Here is a 13,718-nt window from a genome sequence, read left to right as displayed (position 1 = left end):
CCTTTCTATGCTGGTTTTACAAACCATATAACCCAGACTGAATCTCTTTTTATCCTTACTACTACATTATTATGATCTCGTGTGTTACTTTTATCCCGTCGTGATGATATAGTATGATAAATTGGGGAAACGAACATTTATGCCAGGCTCTATGATGACGATGTCGGTCTGTCTATACCACTAACATTTTCATTTAAACCTAACATCTTATCTGGGATATTATATCAAGGATATTCAAGTAAGTTGGCTTGAGAAGTATGATGATACAGGTTATATAAATTCTGGAAATTGTTTATTAGTAGACTTATTTCAAAGCTGTTTTATGAATTTTAATGCCTTCATAGACAAGTCAGTCGTCTGATGTCTAAAGCACAAGGATTCAAGGGAGGATAAGACGTATGGTGTTACAAGTGTCCTGGTAGTCGATATATTTTAGTTTATTATGTGACGATGACTATATACTTACGGAACCCTAACCAAATCCCGGGACGTAATTATAGTATTGCAGCAGAAGTTTGATTTGATTTGTCTTTTACGTAAATATTTTTACATAATACCATTAAATTTTAAAAAGAGGTTGTTAAATTAGGTTACTGCTTATTTCAGTGAAGTGATGTTTTGATGGTAAACTTTGCACAAACTGATCATCATATAACAGAAAACTAATATCAGTAGATGGATAGATGTGAAAAAGATTCATCCACAACTAACTTCCACCCTCCATATTTCATCTAAGCTCCATTTATGTGAGTTCCTACAGAGCTAGTTTGGAACTAGCTGGCCTAAGTCTGAAAAGCTACATAAGTTTACAGACCATATCAATGTAATAAGTTAAGGTTTAAAAATGTAGACCAATTCAAGATCATGAATATGAAAAAATAGATATTTTTTTAACTAACCGTTTGCATTCAAGGTCCCGAATTTGCGGTTGACATCGGAAGGCCATGCTATACCGTTTGATGTGGTTGTGACAGTAACTTTGGTATTATCATTCCGTATATATGTCAGAATAAATGTGTCATTAAATATACTGTTTGCGATTGCACCACATGGAAGTATTGGTTTACCCTCAATTGATACATATGGGTTACACGAAGATAATGAACTTGGGTCTTGATAAATACCAAGCAACTGTTCATCATTTTTAGATCGTGCATATCGTCGATGATTTTGATAAAAGTTGTTTAAACCATAATATAAATAAACAGGTCCAGGAATAGACGATTCAACAGAAATATGTTTAACACAAACACACGGTTTCCCCAAGGCAATTACTTGAGAGCATAACTCTTCAGTACCATTCTGAGTACAATCTGTATAGTCCACAAGATATTCTACAACATTATTTGACGCCGTTAGTAATATAATACCAATAGGTATCAGTACAATTCCAAAAACTGTGAAAGCTATTCCAGATTTTTTAGCAGTAAACATTGGTTGCCATGCCGGGAGTTTTTGTTGAAAAAAAGCAGAATTTCTAGGTTTTCGTGATTTTGAAGAAGTTTCTAATAGTTGTGCACTCATAGTTCAAAAGTATCTACAATAATAAGAATTGGTTTTGTAATGAATACTTAAAATCAACTTCTAAATAAAGGCAAGCTAATGTTATTCATAAAACTGTTTAAAAAGTCACCCAAAATGTCCATTAATTGTGAATTAGGGCTAACACATCAACAATAGGAAAAATAATGCCCTGATATGGCCGAGAGTGGGGTGGGCCCGCCCTCCTTCTCGAAATGCCTTCACATGGCCACGCGTATACAGCCTCTGCAAGGGAAGTCCTACTCACTACCTTCTCGTGGCGGGGTGTTGTTCACGAAATTGAGAGGACGAAAAGCGGATGTCCGGCGCTTTAACAGGATTCCAAACCAATGGTGCACATGGACCCCAGTATCCTGAGGGAACAAATGGTGTATGAACCAATTTTAGGTCACCGGCTACAATGGAACTGCATCTCCTTACGATGCTCCACCGCCCTGTGGGTTAGACCTTTAGGTCAAAAGCTTGGGGTGTGGCCCCCTAAGAAAACATGTAGTGGAAAATTATAGCAGTATAGCCATAGTGCTTTGATCTGATCCATGTTTGATAATGTCCCAACCTACCAAGTTGCTTGGACCCCAACCAGGTAGTTGTGATGAACCGACGGATATCAGTCTTGTACAGCTTTCTTTTGGACCCCGGTACCATGTCTTAAACTGACCACCTCTTTCTACAAGCCCCAGCCTAGGGAAATAAGGCACGATGTGGAAGTCACTGGAGTCAGCGTTCCAAAATAGTGACGTCAACCGTATTATGACCATTGTTCCGAAAAAAACATTGCCGGATTTCCGCACTACTAATATGGCGTTGCCACTGAATTTTAACGATCCTTTAGAGACAATGATGACTTAACACACCTAATATCGTAAACTCGGAGGGGACATGATTTACCAACATACAGCATGGCTGCTTTCACCCTACCTTTTACAGTCAGACAAGTATTACGACAGCACCATAGAAGGCGCAGATTGGCACATAGCGCTTTGGTTTTCACTAAACGCAAATTGATAACCAGTTCAGGATTCAATATACCCACGAATGAATTTTATAAGTTCCTATACCGTCGCGCACAGCCCCAGCAACGCTAATGTTAAATACAAGTAACTATTTATAAACAACAATTATAAGCTGTTTCTAAAACGTAAATTATTACAATTAGCGCAAAAACAGAATAGTAGGGTCAATTACAAAAAGGACAATAAACACACACCGAATAGTAGCAGAAGCATAATAAAGTGAATCAAAAAGAAGGCTAACCAAGTTTATGCAAAGAGTTGATGTAATTTCGTGACTGGTAGTTAAATAAACATAACCAGTCGAAGATTGAGTCTAAGAAGGTGGATGTTTAACATAAATATTATTGGTTGGTTCGCACTCACTGGTCGACATTAACAACCAACACATGCACGTTTAACTAGATAAAAGAACTTTTCGACTACTTCTAACGGCCCAATCGCAAGAGTAAGTGCAGGGACAGATGCCTGTTAATCCACATTTAGGTGCAGTGTTATCGCTAAAAGCATATTTATGACAGTTAAATACAAATGGGAAAGCGAACAACCCTGAAGAAACCACTTGAATTACCCTATTCCGGCGACAGTTCGCTATAAGCTCTGACTCGATCAGTCGTATTCGAGTGGGGAGCCTGTACAACATTCACGTACTTCTTTGATACGCCTTTTAATGACAGATACTGCAACAGAACTTCACAATTACCGGGGTCGAACGCCGCCGATAACTATGTTTGGTTCCCACGTCAGACATTTTTTAAATCTTGAAACTTGCTTGAGTTGGCGTTTTAGAACCAAGATTTGTCAATCCCACTTTACATTAAGAAACCAAGTTCAAGGGGCAGGCAGCTATGCTCATCTCAATTTTGTATACACTTTCACACCAGGTGATCGTAGAGTAGAGCTTTTTTGGAGAGCAGTTATAAACGCACAGCTATACGAAAGTATTTTAGGAGGAAAAAGGACCCTGTCTGGTACCGATCATGCTAGGGTGATTAAGGGAAAGATAGTCATATTAATACTTTGCCCCTTAAGTTTTACGCTAGTTCGGCAAAATTAACTGAATTCCTCATATCAAAACTGTTTTGCTTTGAGCTAAATCAACACTTAACACTAGCGGCGCTTTCTCGTTTAATATTTACTTATATTTAAATAAGCCATCTGTAAGCTTTCAAAAAATCCGTCATGAACCTAAGAAATAAACTGAGTTAATGTTACTAATCCTATCCATATACGAAAGTAAGAGCCATTTCAAGAGGAAAGGGTGGACTACGAGAAATTTGCTTTGGTTTTTTGGTGTTAGGGTATACATGTTTTGAAACTGCAACGCAGAAAATAGAAATTGCCCAGACGAAACTAGCATTTGAAGATCAACATCCTCATACCTTTTAAGAGATACTAAAGAGAAGTCGGCCTTTTGTAGCTGGAAAAATTGTGGGAAGACTAGGCACAAACTAGCTTTTTAAATAGTAGATGAAGCATTATCTATAATCTTTCGCAAGCGCGTATATATTTGTTTTCACTATGTATCAAGAGTGGAATTACCTATTCGATGTAATTTTTACTCATTTGCAAAATGATAGAGAGGTTGAAGTCTTTTAGATTGTACTGAAAACATCATAATATAAAATCTTTAGCAAGTATTGCATAGAAACTTTATGATTAAGGGCAATTTACGATGTAGCAGTATGTTGGTAAGAGCATATTGCTTCCAACAGTTGAAATTTCCTTAGATTAAAATGAAGTGGCCGGACTCAACCATAAAAAGTCGACAAGAAATGTTTTAGGAACGAATAATTCAAAATAGAGGAAGCGAGTTTTAAGTCTCCAAGTGAAATTTAAATATCTATTTAGCAACAAATAGCTTTTTGCCACCATAGGGTAAAAACGATGGTCCTAAACACGTGAGATCATTGGCGAGACGATAATTTGTGGATAAAAGGTCTCAAATTTTGGCGCGAAATTCACTCATCCGTTTCACAAGATAGAGTTTTGGTATTATAGCTGATGTTAGTTTGTGATGAAAACCCTAGATCTAATTACTAACATCACACTGGTTTATAACCCTCATTTGGTCCTAGTTATTAAATGGACACTCTCAAGTTCGATTCGGTGTCGCTCAAAAGTTGGCCGTAAATTATAGTCTCACCTAAAACCCCTAAAGCTGAGCACCTAATCGTGGAAATAGGTAAGAACATTGTGAGGACTTCATCTGGGCTGTTTAAAGGGTATAGGCAATCTAGATTCATCACGAGTTTGTATCTAATCGTCTTCTCGGTTGGCTAGGAGTCATCCGTTACTAGACCAAGTATTATGTAAAATCTGACATTCTGGGATGACTCTTTTGCATAAACTATCTAATCATGAAAGCTGTTTCCTGTATAGCTAAAAAATAGCCAAAAAGTAGCCAGTTGTTTAAGGCTTGTCTCTCTGCGATGTCTTCGTCGAAAGCGTCTTTGATATGAACGTTTTTATAAGGGACATTTATGGTTAGTGGATCGATATCAGTGAACAAAACCAGGCATTTTCGTGTATATTTACAGACGTTGAGTGATTGGAGCGTTGGCCAATTACTCTTCGACGAAACTGAAGTGCTTTGTAGAAATCTGATGATCAAATATAAGCCTATTACAGAAATATATCAGGAAACCCATAAGTATTGTATGTTATACTTTCATTGTGGTCAGCCTAGAAAGGACTGCCGACAGAACAGCAACTGCCTAACGCTTAAGTTTTGATTTTATGTGAGACGAGATATGAACTAATCCGAAACCAACTCACTTGAACGTCTAGAGTCTGGCAATTTTATGTGTAGCCAAAAGGAACCTTGTAAGTTGAGTCTGGAAGAGAAAAGAACATAGGGAAAGTAAACCAAAGACTCGGAAACCACAGAGAGTGCACAAAACCTTAATAAAAAGATCAAGTGATAACAATTAGAAATAGCATAAAGGTGATATTAAAAAAACACCTGACACTCCATACCAGAAGTCAGAACTGACACAAGTCAGCTTAGAATCGAAACTACCGCTATTTCGTTTCAGCAACCTTGAGTGACTACAGTTTTCAGTGATAAAGTTAAGAGGTCTATAGCCATTATTAATCCTTGCAGTTTGCAACACTGTGGAGGTCCAATCTCGTTTTGAATATATCAACGGAAATTGCTGATATTACATGTTCTGGCATAGAATTCCAGTAATTCGCTACTCGTTGCTAGAATCGAAACTCCAGACGAAGAAGATTTGATCCAGGCTTTTGAACTTTCTACGAATGTCTTCTCAAATGATCAGTCTCAGACAGAAGGAAAAATAGGACATATTATTAGTATTGTCATCGTTCAGTATGCGATAAGCCAACATTAGACCAACCCGTATTCTACGGTACGATAACAGAAATAAGATAAGGTGTCTCAGTCTGTCTTAATAAGATAGGCCAGATAGATCTTTTCTCATTTTAGTCCCTCGTCAATGGACGCATTCCAACATATCTGCCTCGTACATAAAATATTTCGATCTTCTGCCGCAGCCCAATCTTCCCTTGCAATGAGAAGATTTACCAAACATGTGAAGTGGAACAATATTACATGTACCCGTATTTCATGATCCCAGTAGGTCGTCCAGTTTTCACATGCTATGAGTAAGCTGTATGCCATGATTTTGTCATTCCCTTCCCCAACACTTACTGCTCCTTGTTAGGTTATAAACAATAGTCGGTAATTTCATCAGCAGATTAGTTCAGGTTGTGGCTGTCATTATCGTGAGTTCGGTTGGGCCTGTGTTTGACGACTCTGATATTCTGTTGGGGATTGATATAGTTACCGCTGTTGTTATTTCTGATGGGGCCTTGTGCTTCTCTTTCATTGATGCCACAGGTATATCTTTATTCACAGCAAGCAAACGTACCAGAACAAAGTACAAGGGTGACTCGGTGTTAGGAACGAGCTTATGTAAGTATATAAGGAGGCTGTCAGGAATGTCCAGAATTTCACAGGTTATTAGGAGGTCACCATTGAGACGCCTATGCTCGGATAAGTAAACATCCGGTGATCAAGAGAGTTCTTCATAATGTTAGAATTTCAGTCCTAGGACCGATTTTGAGGCTGACACTCCAACACGTCCCAGTGTATTCTTATTCTTTTGAAGTGAGGGAGAAAACAAAATATGTCAACTCTAAGTAGGTCTAGATAAAGATGTTAGAGACTAGATGGTGAGTTCTATTGAAAAACTGGCCAAAAGCTCACACAACTGTCACTAGTGCAGGGCTACTTCGAAAAGCATCCTTGTCATTATTAGAGAGAGGCCTTAGACCATAGAGTACCTGTGTGCCTAGATCTTTCTCAACTTGTAGCACATTTAGAGAGCAGTTATCTAATTTGTACGTGAATTTCGCAACATGTCTCTAATGAATTGTTTTGCACCCTGAAGTTTCATTGGTCCGTTGTTATTCCTTTCAATTTTCAGGGCCGTTCAGATCCTACTGAAGTGTCAGCCCATCATCTTGGTTGCAACATTTTCTCCAATGTTTCACATAGTCAGCGAAAGGTAATAAATCACGCGATACTCCTAGAGAATGATCGTTTATAACAGTGAAGAAGAGACATCCCATTACTGGCCTCTGTGTAACAGCACTACAGGATTCTGTAGCCTAAACGAGCATGGTTCACCTATTACATGAAGTTTCGATTATCCATACATGAGTTGGACCAGTTTACAGCCTAAGCTTATTGATGAGACAAATATATCTGACTTTATTAAAAGTCTCCAAGAAGTCAGGTATATCACATCGACGTTCTGTTATATCCTGGCGTAGATTAAATTTCGGTTAACTTTCAAGAACTGTTTATGAACTGTTTTTATATACATATTCCTACTGTGTTATGAATAAATAACTATGTATGTTTATATTCCTTTTATTACAATCTTTCACCTGACCTGTTGACTTTTACTATACGATTAACTGTTCCCGAGACAGTCCCAATTTAGTTGTCACAGAGTCTGGCAACTACGACCACTTCCATATAATTTTTATTTTCTATTTTATGGTATGATGCGGTCTAATTTGCTTGTATGTAAACTGTGTGTGTTTGAAATATATGATTCATACAGTAAAAGGTGTGTTCTTAACTCAAACCGGCAGGGCTAGGCGGAAGGACAAATAAGGACTCAGAGTTGATTCTAGATTGGTCGTACTAGTTAACGCGTCATTGGTTTGCTAGAGTATCACGGCCATACACGTCGGTGTTCTAACTGGTAGAATTAACCACGCGATATAATAAACAGGTCAGAAGTCACAACACTTCACTCGCATTGAAACCGCCATTTTTGATATGTGAGTGGCCTGAGGTTGAAGGCTTGTTTGGAGATAAGCTCGATCCGAAAATCCCTTAGGCGGTTTTGTACGTTTTAGAAGATAGTGAGTGACATATAGCTTAACGTATCATATGTGTTTTCTATCTTTCTGTGAAACATGGTTTCAAATACATCACTGACTAACTCTTTCACACGTTTGAAAAAATATTTACTAAATATCCAATAACTATATGACTGACCTTTCCAAGCTGATGATCTTCTTTGCATTTGCTGCTTGACGTTACGACGTTAAACACCTTTTCATCGTAAAAAGAAGAAACTGGTCGTTTTCATGTACACAAAATATCGAATTATCTATTATCTTTATGAAGAACTTCGTTAAATCGAATGACTCGCTTCTTGTTGTTTGTGTTTGGACAGTTTTCACTTGCACCATTAAAACTAAATATATAATTGACTAAATCAGCAAGGATGAGGTTAATCCCCTGGGATTGATTAATACTAGGATGATAATCTGATATTTGTAGTTTACGTGACATTAAGAGCTAGACAATTATTTATCACTGAAGGTTTATTGATCATTATTTTGCATGAAAGAAGCAGCAGAAAAGCAACTGTATACAAATTTCATTGCACATGATTCAGTGTAAGATTATAATAAATACTGTCAAACAGGATCACTCCTGGATTGTATGAAAGTGCCCAATGTATATCGTGTAACAAACGAACCGCCACAATAAGATCTAATGAACACAATATCTCTTTTCCAGACAAAAAACGAATAGCGATTGATGATCCCAATAAATGAATATCAGTACGTAATTCCTGATTGAATTTAGATGCTTGACTACACTTCAGTTTAGATAATGCACGTGCCAACTGAGCAAAATGAACGCATGATAATTTGTTGATCTGATTAATAATATGACGTAGAACTGATACGTAGACTTTTGGTTCCGAAAACTTCCAAAATATCCGGTTAGCCTTAGTAAAGATTCAATAGATAGACTATTAGCACAAGATGCTGTTGTCAATACTAAAAGATCGAATTTTTCCGATTTCATCCAAGGATAGTCATGATCATGATAATTGTCTTTAGTAATGTCTTGTATGCGGCCGTCTAGCCGCTAGACTAATTATATTGTCGAAATCTCCCAAATATTCAACTATCAACCGACAAACAGGTTCTTGCATCGTCGCATACGGAAAAAATTATTGGAGCACGATTTAAAAAATAGGAAGAACTGTGCATAATACTTAACACATATGTATATCTTCAAACGCTTTTTCATAATCAATGAAGTTGATGTACAGTAACGAGTTCCACTCAATTGATTGTTCGACGATGATTCGTAGTGTTGCAATTTGATCTGTGCACGACCGATCCCTACGGAACCCAGGTTGTCGGTCTCGAAGTTGGGCGTCTACTGCGTCTTTCATTTGGTTCAGCAGCACTCTGTTAAAGACTTTCCCTGGTATTGACAGTAGTGTAATGCCTCTGTAGTTTCCACATTTGCTCGCATCTCCTTTCTTTGGAATCTTGACGAGGTGCCTTTCTTTCCAGTCCATCGGCACTTGTTCCTCCTCCCAAATCTTTTTGAATAGAAGGTGAAGCATGCTTGTGGTTGCTTCGATGTCTGATTTCAGTGCTTCAGCTGTGATGTTGTTGAATCCTGCTGCTTTCCCGCTCTTGATTTGTCTGACGGCCATTCTGATTTCGTCCGTCGTTGGTGGATTGACATCTATAGGAAGATCTGTGTGCGCTGCTTCGATTTCCGGTGGGTTCATTGGAGCCGGCCTATTCAGGAGTTCCTCGAAGTATTCTACCCATCTGTTTCGCTGTTGTTGAATTTCGGTGATTGGCTTGCCTTCTTTGTCTTTGACCGGCCTCTCTGGTTTACTGTATTTCCTTGCTAGTTTCTTCGTTGTATCGTGAAGCTGTTTCATATTTCCTTCTCTAGCAGCTTTTTCCGCCGTCGTTGCTAGTTCTTGCACGTATTTCTTCTTGTCGGCTCTAATGCTCCTCTTCACTTGCTTGTTTGCTTCTGTGTATTCAGCTTGTGCTTGGACTTTCTCTGCTCGTGTTCGATTGTTGTTAATTGCTGCCTTCTTGTTCTTCCTTTCTTTGATCTTGTCCAGAGTTTCTATAGAGATCCATTCCTTACGATGGTGTTTCTTTAGGCCCAGAACCTCTTGACACGTTGAACTTAATGCCTTTTTGATACTTTTCCAGTTGTCCTCCATAGTAGTCTCTTCTTCCTTCAGTAGATCCTGTAAGGCTTGGGACCTGTTGTTGAGAGATATCTTCAATTCGTTGATTTTGTTAGTATCTCGAAGGAAGGCTGTATTGAACCTTTGTAGTGCTGTTTGTCCAGTTGTCCAGTTTTTCTTTAGCTTCAGTTTAAAATTTGCCACAACTAGGTGGTGATCTGAAGCTACGTCAGCTCCTCTCCTGGTTCTCACATCTTCCACTGTCCTTCGGAATTTTTTATTGATGCAGATAATGTGGGTTTTTTCCACTGATGTGGTCAGTATTGCGTAGTACGTCGCACGTTATTACCAGGTCGCTTCATATTCTTCTACGAATGAGCGTAAACAGTCCTAGATGCTCAAGTCCTTCATGTAGTTTATGCCTAATGACAATACCATCAGATAAAAAAACTTCTGAAAATTGTTGACTTAAGTCTAGTTACCGTATAAAAGTTTACTAAGCAGATATAGATAGTGATTGGCAGTGGAGCACAGGGCGCGCGTTTTGTCCCATTCAGTGATCGTCAGCTATATGTTCACTCGAAGACCTGAACTCAGTACTTTTGGTTTGGAGCGCTACCTCGTTATCCATTTGGCGACTAAGTCCAAGTAGCTACTGCATTTTCAGTCAGAGTGAATTTTAATTTGACTACAAATATCGAGGCAATGAATATAGGATGTGTATGGACCAAAAGATCATTAAGATTAGTAGTCCTAAATATGATAGAAGAAATCAAACAACTAGTATATAAGAACTATGGTGGAAGTTTATTGTTCTGAAAGTCTCCTAGCAGGCTTAGCTTAAACTGCTAAATGAATTTCGTATCCACTGAGACCCGAATTCACATTCCGTCTTTATGTCCAAGAACTGGTTAGAAGGACAAGCCTAAGAAGCTTGAGTTCAGAAAGGATATATTGTTGTTATAGCAGCCACTAAACGCACATCAATATAGCTAAAGTTTATACATATAAATATGGATATAAAGTGAAATATTTAATTTTATTCTCATTTCCCGATATGCCCGTATTGACAGCCTTTTAAAAAAAGCAATTGAATTTCGAAGCGGCCTTCACTAATGAAGATGGCACAGGTATTCAGTGTTTGACAACGCTTCTACCAGTAACACCTAATATAATTCGTAACCACCCAGAGAAATCAAAAGACTGAGTCAAGGAGATCGGAAGAGTGTATTTGGCGATAACCAAAATATCGGAATTCTCTGATCTAATCTGGCTAGCGATTGCGGTTGATGTTGAGCACGGCGTTACCACACGTGATCTGGTGCGGATGCCTGACCGAGCGCCTTCAGCTAGATGAGTCCGCTAAAATATATGGTCAGCATCCAATGTCGAAAAATTACAGGGCTATTTATTTTGGGGATTTATTTACCGCTACATTAATGTAACCTTTTTAATTTCCAAGTTCAAACACTTGGTTCAAACACCTATATCACAGAGCAATTTGTATGCAAAATAATAAAATTCTGTGAGGTAGAGTGAATTGTTCATCAATATTTTTCTGAAAAGACTAATATTTTGGGGAATCTACACATTTCGCCCTATGGCAACACACTATGTTCAAATATAGTGAGCTATTCTACGGTAATCAAAAGTATATCTTCCAACTAATTGCAATTACCTCAGTATTCTGAATAGTCTCATATTACAGGGGATATTAGAGACTTAAGCTCTACGAAAGTCACTACATAGAAAACAGCTTTGAACCTAGCTAAGATACAATCGTTAGATTTTATCTCCCAAGTAAAAGCAATTTTGGTCAACGTAAATTGTTCTGAAGACGTTTGGTATGTCTTAGGAACTGACTGTGTCTAGGTGATTGAACTAATGATACAAATCGTTATGAAGATAACATACTGTTTGTTCGATCTCTTTGTCAGGGGATATGCGAAGAGATGTTATTGTGATTACAATGATTTAGATTGAGTTATTTTTAGTATACAGCATGAGCTTGTCAAACAAAATAACATCATATGGGGGCGAATAGATTTTCAAGTCACGGTCCGTAAATATATATTTGGCTAGGAAAGGATTGGATCACAGGCTTGCTTAATCCAAGGTAATTTATTATGAGATTTCAATAAGCATCTAGACATGTCACACATACCAACACGTTTTTTCGCAGCGTTGTAAACATTTACATCTAAGACTATAGTTTTACTATGGCCTGTTACCCATCGTAATCGGGAATAGTGAATAGTTAATGGGACATGACTTTAAACACAACACTTTGTAGATCACCAACGTAGATGATCTATGTCGAAATGATTGGAGGCCGACTCGAGTTAGACGTGAATAGTGTGACGAACCAACTAACGTCGAAGTCACACCTCGTGGTCAGCACCTTACGTGGACTACCCCCATTGACGTAACAAGGTACTATAGATGCTTTGAAGACTGTACAACACAAAGGACGTTATTACAGAAATATATTAGTTAAGGTAGATACAGGCGAAAGTAAGACCACTGCCGCATGGGCCAGTCCATGGCGTATGATTAACTAATGCGCGTTGCTTGTACATGACCTTGGCAGGGAGCGACGATCTGTTCGACATTCAGTGATCCAACTGCCAGATGATTTGGCTAGGGCTCAGTGACATTTCACTGGCCCTACAACTTGAATATTTTCGAAGTTATCGGCACTTAGGTAAAATGAATCAGCTGACTTTCATTCTACAAACGGAGCGTTTATGTACTTAAGACGTCGGGAATGATGGTAAATCGGTTGATAAGGTTGTAAATCTTCATCGACTGAGATGGTTGGGCCACGTGTCACGTATGTCAGAACACCGACTACCACAACGCGCTATGCTGACTAGTGTTGGGTATGATTGGAAATTAGATGCAGTCAAAACAAAACGTGGCATCAGTCCTTGAAGTCTCTTACTTCTAATCTGAGCCATGTTGGTAGATGTAGAGTACTTGGTTAGGGCCCGTGTGACTATAGTAACCAGTGGTTGGAGATTATGGGTGACATGGCTAAGAATCGATCACAATGGCGTAGGTGTAGTGGTCCTAACCACACTATCATCAAAGCTGGTAACTAGGAAAATATGTATTCAAGATTTAACACCGAGAGAAGGTCAACAACGGAGAATATTAATTCAATCAGATGGAATGGCCCAGCATCGCAGACGTGGTCAATCTGCATAACTTGTCTTTACTCACATTATATTATTTTATGTTTAAAATAGATTTGTTCTTTACAAAGGCCAGACGTCATATCGTGGGTTGTTACGGCACGAGTTGGGGGAAAGAATGAAGTGACTTCCACGTAAAATCTTATAGATTAGGTTTTCACATCATGATATCTACCATTTTAGGATCAGGTCCATTATCATAATAGTACTGATAATGAACGTAGACCATGATTCTACATATAAACTCTGTTTTCCCTTAAACTGTGAGATTAAAACTATTTTATATCTTTCTACAAAATAATCCTTTCTTCTTGCATTATATCCTTATACACTATCTTCTATATATTACTATCATTGAAGTAACTACTTATTTGAATTGTTCATCTTGTTGTGTTAATGAGGTGTGTTAACTTGGACCGATACATATATTTGCCTGGTCCTATGTTGTAGCTGAA

General features: G+C 38.2%; 1 protein-coding gene across 2 annotated transcripts in view; it reads right to left on the bottom strand.

Annotated features, from left to right (window-relative positions):
• TMEM30A_5 (Cell cycle control protein 50A) overlaps positions 1-5,845 on the bottom strand; it is a 28,323-nt gene extending 22,478 nt beyond the window's left edge. Inside the window, exons 1-3 of one of the 2 annotated variants that reach the window (XM_051215344.1) lie at positions 5,532-5,845; positions 5,331-5,389; positions 900-1,537 (exon numbers count right to left, since the gene is read on the bottom strand). In XM_051215344.1, the coding sequence (XP_051068557.1) occupies positions 900-1,524 (625 nt within the window). In that variant the 5' untranslated portion in view covers positions 1,525-1,537; positions 5,331-5,389; positions 5,532-5,845. Of the gene's footprint in view, positions 1-899; positions 5,390-5,531 lie in introns of both variants that reach the window. The other variant, XM_051215343.1, reaches the window with a different exon arrangement.
• Positions 5,846-13,718: the final 7,873 nt, after the last annotated feature.

Source organism: Schistosoma haematobium, chromosome 2 (assembly GCF_000699445.3).
Source record: "Schistosoma haematobium chromosome 2, whole genome shotgun sequence".
In the NCBI taxonomy this organism is placed as follows: domain Eukaryota; kingdom Metazoa; phylum Platyhelminthes; class Trematoda; order Strigeidida; family Schistosomatidae; genus Schistosoma; species Schistosoma haematobium.
Note: the sequence above shows the minus strand (reverse complement) of the source record. Positions and strands in the feature narration are given on the sequence as shown.